Below are 8,475 nucleotides of genomic sequence, written 5' to 3'. Positions count from 1 at the left end.
TGACCCCAGCTGACTTCCTGCCCTTTGGGCAGGGGGCTGGACTCGATGATCTCCCGAGGTCCCTTCCAGCCCTAATGTCTATGAAATCTAGATACGAATGTGCACCTCGGTCCCAGCCATTTACAAATGATAAATGCAAAAAAGGCATTCTTTCTACCTAGCTAGATGGCTTGTGACTCACTTAATAAGGTTAAGAAGAAGGGCATTTCACCTTTGACGTAAACAGTTGTGTGTTTTTACTGTAATATCCATTGTATTTTATTGATTCCTTTCTGAGATGTTACATTGAAAACAAAAATATTATTTACTATAAAATATAAAATTATTATGATCAAGTATGATGGTGGCACTTATTCTTGTTTTCTTAATATTCCCTAGAGTACATGGGTTACTGTAAATACTAACTTATTTGCATAATGTTGACATAAATATTAACTTTATCCTAATGATCTGCTGTTGCTGCAACATGTAATGCTAGTTGGTAGTGTTGACTACAAGTAATATGTGCCTTCCCTTTCAGGCTAGCAGAGTCCCCTTCTGCAAGTTCCATCTGGGGGACAGACCCATCCCTGTTACATTTAAGAGAGCCATTGCTGCACTTTCTTTCTGGCAAAAAGTCAAGCTTGCTTGGGGCCTCTGCTTCTTATCTGACCCTATCAGGTATGAATAAGTCTGTTACCGTTATTCGTGATGGGTAGATCAGCACTGTCAACTTGACTTCAGTGGAAGCTGAAGTCTTTAGCAACTGCCTTAAGTGATCAGGCCTGAAATCCACAAAAGGGAAGCATTTCCATAACCCCTTACTCTTGTACCAGGTGCAGTGACGTAAGTGTGGTGCCACTAACTGAACGTGACCTGCTGTTGTCAGCATAATGCTGCTTACCTCACTCAGGTTGTTCCACAAACTTTGAGGGTACCTTGAATGAAATGATTTTCACCATAAAATGTACTTGTTATCCTACAGATGTTCATTTGAAAAAATTAACACATTTATTGCCAACTTTTCTGGCCTTGTTCCAACCCCTTTGTGTCACCAAGAATACCATAATATATCCAGAATTTAGGTATCACTAGCAGCCTGGGGGAGAATTCTCAGCCATATATTTGAGGGAGGCAGTTTCTATGCCAACCTCCTCCTCACTTTGGTGGATGGAGGGATTGTGATAGGGAGAAAGCAGAGCTTCACTGTGCTACACAGTTTGTTGTGGTCTTTAAGGGAATGCAGCTTGCTGTCCTAATTCACTTCTGGACTAGAGCAGCTTGAGTGCTGAGACAAAATAAGCAGCTGTCTGTGTTGATTAGATCTTGGCACAGAGCAGAACATAGCCCATAAACTTTAAACACTGCTGATTGTCTGATTAGTTAATATTGTATGGGTACAGGACTGTGGCAGGGCTCTGGTTGTGCCTGCCACTTTAAGGGCTTGGGGCCGGCAGCCGCCAGGTGCCTGATTAGGGCAGCCATTTTGGATCTGGGGCTGCCCATATAAACAGCAGTTCTGCTGTAAGAGGCCAGGCAACAACGTCTCCTGGTTGGAGGGCTGCTGGTATCATCTGGAGGTAGAGGAGGAGCTGTAGGGGATGGCAAGGAGGCTCCTGGTCCTGGGCATGACCTAAAACTGCACCCTGCTGGGAGTGGGTGGCCTGGTGGGGGTCTCAGTGGCATGGGAGCCCCCAGGAAATACCAGGCCAGTTACTAACCCAGTGAAAGGCAGGTCAGGGTACCTTAACCTCTAGCCCCCACAACCGGGTAGGTTACCCCTTGTTTTGGAGGGCCCAGGGTGTGGACCCTCGGAGAGAGAAAAGGGACATAAATAAACTCAACGCTTGATTAACATCTATTAACTAATTAACATCAAGGCTTGGCAGGCAAGAATGCGGGTGGTTAGCCCAGGAACAGGTGGGCAGGCCACAGGGAAAGCGCCCCCTAGCAGGCCCGCTGTTACAAGGACCTTTGTTAACTTTCCAGTAGGGGGTACAGTAACATAAAGCTTCCTATTTTCATTGTTCAGAGTCAGGTAAAGACCCAAGTTTTATTGGAAGCAACTAAATCATCCATCTTCCATGCTAGCTTGTATGCACATATTTTCCAATTGAGTGGCTACTTATTTTAAGAAACCATATTACTTGTCCATGCAGTTCCTTCCTACTAGCCCCAAGAAGACGTTGATTGCTCAATTGAAATATTAAGATAAGGCACATTTGCGTTTAGGTCTTTACATAGGTGAGTTTAAAATCTAAATATGGATATGACAAGAAACAGTGATAGGACTAGAGGAAGTAAGGAAAGACAGTTACAGTTAAAATCACATGGTTTTTCAGTTTTGGTAGAATTACATCTTGCTGGTTATGTGAAGTAATTTTGTAAGTGTCTATATGTAGTTTAAATTAATTGACATTGACTTTGTTTCTGAGGCACTACATAGAAAATCCACATAACATTTCTGCTTCTACTTCTCCTTATCTCCATTTGCAGTGCCCCAAACCCTGTGTATTTATGACCCAGCAGTTCAGAAACTAAGCAAATAAAGCACATTTTAACATCAGTTCTTAATACCTGGGGTACCAAAGCACCCACTCACTGGTTCCTGGTAAATATATCTACACCAGTGGTTCCCAACCTTTCTTTTCTGCGGACCGGCACAGGAGCAGGACGGGGTGCATGGAGCTGCCTGCCTCCCTCCCGGGGCTGCCCTGCCGCCAGGACATGACTGCCACTGACCCAGAAGCTGCTCACCCAGGCAGATAGGGGATCTGCACGGGGGGCTCATGCCACAACCCTGCAGCCAACTCAAGCTGTGGTTTGGTGGTTGGGAACCTCTGATCTACACCACAACCATGGAAACAAATGTAAGGCTAAACATACACAGAGACATTATGGTTATATATGGCAAATGTTTTGAGTGCCCTGCAGCTTCTTATTCCTTACCTCCAACTCAATTGCTTGTACTCCTGTTCAGGGGATTGACCACTTGGGACTTTGATCACAATTTGATCACAAATTATCTTTGTCTATGTTCATGTGGTCTCTTAGGAAGTGCCTTTTTTATTCCTCTCCCTTAGCATACATACTTCACAAAATGATGATTCATCTCGCTGATTGAGGAATGCTTGACACTGCTCTTTTGAGGGCCAATCAGTAAAAATTCTTGACTTTGCAAGGAGAGCAGGATTTTGCTACATTTTCTCAGTAATGCTGCTAGTTTACACATCATGTGGTAATGAATAACTTCTGCCAAAATGCTGTGAGATAAATGAGCCCCTCTTCTGTCCATTTCACTAAGTTTAGGGTTATTGCTTAGAATATGAGCTTAGGGTTTCTTTTATAGACATGAGTTGTATGGATTTAGTATGATGCTTTAGAATTTTTGTTTTTACATGTCAATATTGGACTTCCAAGAGCATAATACAATTACTGAGAATATTTTTCTTTCAGTAAAGATGATGTGGAGAAATGTAAACAGAAGGATTTATTGGAGCAGATGATGGCTGAAATGATTGGAGAGTTTCCTGATCTCCATCGAACAATCGTCTCTGAACGAGATATTTATTTGACCTACATGCTGAAACAAGCAGCTAAGCAAATAGAACTACCTCGTGCTTCAGAAGGTAGGACATACTCTTTATGTAGGGCTCTAAGATTGTACTTCCTCTTAGCAAATCTGGAAAGTTTTGATGCTATGCAGTGTAGGCAGGGTCCACATGTAATTTATAAGGTAACTTCATGTATTACAGTGCATAAAAAGAAGAGAGAATACTGTTAGCATTCCATAAGAAGCAGCAACATTATCTCCTTAGAGCAGGGGTGGGCAAAATGGTGGATCTGGCCTGCTGTCAGACTTCATTTCCCAGCAGCCCCTGCTTGCCTTGCTGCAGCAAGCGCTGGGGGATGGTCTCCATGGAAAGCCTGACCCCATATTGTCTCTGCTGTGGTCTCCATGGAAACTGGCTGCAGCAAGTGAATGGGCTGCTGGGAAATGGAGTCCACCATGGGCCCAATCCAGACCACAGACCAGACTTTGCCCCATCTGCCTTAGAGGGATGAATGTTCTTTGAATAATTAACTCCTTCTTTTTCTAATGTTTTTTTTTAAACTGGAAAATACTAATTGGCCTGAAAACATCTGAAAACTATAGGCATTGAATGTTATAGTACAGGATGGGATTCAAGTCTTTTTATATAAATTTGAGGAAGTATGGGCATGCTGACTCCTTGTGTTTCTCTGGGGTGTAGGTTGTAGCCGTGTTGGTCTAAGGACATAGGCAGACAAGGGTGTTTGTCCCTGAAAGCTTGCTAAGAAATATTTTTCCGACTATTTGAGTCAGTCTAATAATACATATCCGATTTACCCAAAGAACCTTGTCTGCCTGTGTTCCTCTGGACAGTGAAACAATTGATCATTTGTGATCTGCAGTCGCTCAGAGTGCATGACCTAATCCATAGCTTGCTATGATTATCTCATGCCTGATAGCTCAGGAAGATATTACACGTAATAATTTCAGCGTAGTATTGCATACACTGTCAGAAATTTCATAGAGGGAAGAGTGTGCTTATGCTGCTGTTTCTCCTTCGCATGGTGTTTCCCCAGTGCTGCCGACTAGAGCAGCAGTAGAGTAAAACTTTGGAAGTTCTTTCAATTTGGCTGTCAGGCATGATTGGGTCATGAGCAGTGGCCAACTTCTTTTTGATCCAGTTTCCCAGTGTAGTGGGATTATTAGTTGGTGGCTTTTATGTAAAGCTGTGCGTATGGATACATAACTGATGCGGTTCATGGAGACTTCCAGTACCAACAGTTGGGAAAGCCTGGTGAATGTCTACCTCATGTGCCAAGTTACAGCCCCTTTTTTGACTCTCCCAGAATCTCATTGTGAAGTTCTCGCTCCACTTTCCCCCACCTTGTCTTCTTTATGCAGGCCTTCTCCATAAAGACAGCAGACTTCCTCACCAGCCTCCTCCTGGCACCAATCCAGGAGGAGGAACCTCAAAGGGCATCTTTTCTGCAGCTCTAAAACCTACATCTCTCCCCCAAAGACTTTGCATCGCTGCAGCAGCAGCCACTGACCTCTTGGACTCCTTCATGGGGGAGTTCAAATAGTCAAAAAAGATCTTGGCTTGGTATTGTCATCTTGTGCCCTTTTTTAAACCTTTGATCCCTGCTTTCCTTGTTCCTGTTTTTATTGCTTCACAGTTCCAGAGAGTCATTTTTTTTTTAGACTAGGTCTTGCCTTCTTGAAGGGAGGGGCCTTTGGTTATTTTATGCCCTCTGTCTCAGAGTACACAAAGGCTTGGCCAGGTCATGACAGAAGCAGTAGTTGTCATGGCATAGTGCTCTTAATGGAATATTTTACAAATCTCTTTTAAAATTCTCTAACAAATGCCAGAGCACAGTAGTGGAGAAAAGAGGATTTTGCAAACGACTCAGAAGGAACAGAATGGAACTGCTCACGGTTGCATCCAGTTTGTTATCCTGGAAATATCCTGTACAAGAACAGCAGGACAGCATTTGCCTCATAGGTGGTTGAGTCTGGTGTGGAGATGTGGCAAAAAAAAGAGGGAGAGTGGATTATATTCATTCACTGAAAAGAATGTGGTTTGCGGGATACAAACAGAAGGGAAAAGGAAAAACAGAAACCGATGAAGGAGGTGGGCAAAGATAAAAGCTGTTTGGAAGCAAATTGAAATTCAAAGGAACAGTTTTGGAGGAAATTGTACCTCAGATTTTTCATTTATTGATTTGTAGCTGAAAATCTCAAGACACGCAGATTCTCCCTTTGTGTATACCACGAGCAACCAGAAGCTGAGCTGCCTCTTACCTGATTCATTCAGTTATGTCCTAATTCAGCATGATAATGTTACAGATCTCTCATTTGGCAATCAGTTTGTCATGTCAAGAGCACTCGTGTGTATCAAGCTTGAAGTCTTATTTTCTTTTCTATGGAAAGAGCTTTGATTTCTCCCAATGTAACTGGGGGAGAGAATCAGAATTGCAGTGGTGCCAGTTACGTTTCTAAAGGATTGCTGCAGCATATGAGTTTTGGTGGTTTAAATAGTTTATGCCATATTTTGAATGCCAGATTCTCTAATAGCATCTCAAATCTTGTTCCTGTGGCTTTGAGGAGACTAAGTAGCAGGAGCAAATTTTGAAGATGGGTCAAGCTTCCTTTTTTGCTTATATGTAAGCAACAGTGCAGCTGTGAACATGAAAGCTCTTGGTGCCAGCAGTTACCAGGCCAGAACGGAGACTGGAACTGGGATTCTCAGAACAAAAATAAAGAAGCCCATCGGGTGCTTAAAAACAGAGCAAGTCTAGTTAATGCAGAGATGCATGCACACTGAACTTTCTTCTCTGAGGGGTCCGTGCTGAAATCAGTGGAACTCCATATATTTGCAGCAATCCACATAGCTGGATTAGGACCCAAATGCATTTGGCTTCATACTTATGTGGTTACTAAACTCAAGCCCTGATTCCAAGGGAGCAGACCTCAGAGGTAGGTAGTTGAGAGGTACATGTGACATTTTCAAATTTGGCTTCCCATGCCAAGTATTTTCTATTCAGTCATGACTGCTAGAGTATGATGTAGTGAAAGCAGGGCCCAAGTTTTAGAGCATTGAAGACTTCAAAGATCATCATCAACAATTTAGAATTCTACTGGTAGCCAATAGGAAGGGAAGGCAGACAGTGCAGCAAATCGTATGTGCTTGTGACAGCCCAAATCCTTGAGGGCTGCATTCTGCATAGCTGGAATAGCCAGACTTAAGTCATTATATCATACCACTTTTTCCCAGTCAAGGCCAAGCCCTGCCCACCAGCTGCTGTTGGGGCCCACCTGCACTGGGGCCCATTTAGACAATGTAAATAGCTTAGGGGTGACCTATACCTATAGACAAGCTGTGTGCCTCTTTGAAATTGTTTAATCTGAAACATTGGTAATTTGGTTTTTTTTTTAATTGCTTGCAGATTTCCACTGCTTTTTTCACTGCAAAGCAGATTGATATATTATTTTTCCCCCAATTTCTTTCTTAGCCGAACCCAGAAAATGTATCCCATCGGTTGTAGTTGGTGTGGTTGGGATGGGTCACGTGCCTGGAATTGAGAAGAACTGGAACATTGACTTAAACATCCATGAAATAATGAGGTAATATTATTCATTTATTAAGCATTAATTGAAGGCAAAAGCCAGATTGGTCCCTTATTTGCTTCCATTTTGGGCATCACAGTGCCTAAAAGTTAGGCATCAGGAGGTTGATTCAAAAAATGGGTTTAGCAACATGGTCTAGGCTCCCTGCATTGTAAATGGGGAAAGTCAGATGCCTCCAAAGGATGATTTGCAGAGCTTGGATGTTGAGCAGGGAACTGCTTGCAGCTAAGCCAATAGGAAATATAATGGGTAGGTCTGAACTCTTGTTCCTCTTTCACGTTTTTGCTCTTGAATCAGAACTGTCCTTAAGTGCTACCAAGGCACTTGGAATCCAGAGTAACAGGGAGGTGCCTAATTGGTGTGATGAACTTTCTGTGTAATAGCTTGGTTGGACCACTTAGGATGCAGGATTCCTAGGATACAGCTAGAGACCTACTCAAACATGAGAAATCAGGCAATTTCCACAAAATCTGTGTGGGGAGGGAAAACTTACTGAAAAAAAACCACTGGCTTCCTGGTAGGAGTTGGCAGTCGTCAGTCCTCACAGCTGCTGCGGCCTGGTAGCGCAACCTGTCGGGGAAGAGGAATAGGCAACATGGCTGTGCCCCCCCGCCCTTGCTGGTGATCAGCTGAGCCTGTCCTGTGGTCCTGCCCCTCTTCACCAATGAGCAGCGAGGGGCGGGGCTGCATGACAGCCAGACCTCTCCAATCAGTGTTGAGGGGAGTAGTGGGTCATTGGGGCCCATTGGCCAATCAGAGCGGGGAGGTGGCACCATGATCTGCCTGGGAAATTGGCTGGCCACCTCCTCGAGTTCAGTAGACCGCTATGTATAGCTCCTGCAGAGGTTTTTCACAGAGGGAGCATGAGTCTGTAGTGTGCTGGGTATTGGTTCCCACTGGTGGGTTAGGAAGAATTTAGGAAGCACCCCAATGAGTTTCTGGATTGTAGTTCAGGCAGGAGATAGGTGCTTAGCTGCTGAAACAGGGGTTCTTGCAGTATTCTGAGAAGCCTGCATTTAGGAGAACTTGGCTGTCCAAAACATAGGTACTGACTGATTGCAAGTATCAAAGGGATTTTGTGGCCACTGTAGTCAGATTATTTTGTTTTCTTTTTTGTAACTTAAATGCCTAAATCAGGGATCAGCAACCCCTGGCACACATGCTGAGTGTGGCATGCGAGGCCATTTTGCTTGGCACACCACGGCACAGCTGTTTGGAGTCTCCTGGCTGCAGCCGGCCCCGGCTCTGGAGAGCTGCTGCTAGTGACAGAGCCCGGGCTGCTCCCAGCAGGGCTTGCAGCATCCCAGCTGCCTGCTGGGAGCAGCCCAGGATCCCAG

At 44.1% G+C, this 8,475-nt stretch overlaps 1 protein-coding gene across 2 annotated transcripts in view; it reads left to right on the top strand.

Moving 5' to 3' along the window:
- The window catches only part of TRABD (TraB domain containing), a 47,693-nt gene that overhangs the window by 33,961 nt on the left and 5,257 nt on the right, over positions 1-8,475 (top strand). For both annotated transcript variants that reach the window (XM_019543475.1, XM_019543476.1), the window contains 3 exons: positions 521-660; positions 3,436-3,608; positions 7,024-7,135. In XM_019543475.1, the coding sequence (XP_019399020.1) occupies positions 521-660; positions 3,436-3,608; positions 7,024-7,135 (425 nt within the window). The remainder of the gene's footprint in view (positions 1-520; positions 661-3,435; positions 3,609-7,023; positions 7,136-8,475) is intronic.

The sequence above is a fragment of the Crocodylus porosus genome, unplaced genomic scaffold (genome assembly GCF_001723895.1).
Source record: "Crocodylus porosus isolate Cpor-Errol unplaced genomic scaffold, CroPor_comp1, whole genome shotgun sequence".
Classification (NCBI taxonomy): domain Eukaryota; kingdom Metazoa; phylum Chordata; order Crocodylia; family Crocodylidae; genus Crocodylus; species Crocodylus porosus.
The sequence above is the reverse complement of the archived record's forward strand: the minus strand, read 5'-3'. Positions and strand labels throughout refer to the sequence as shown.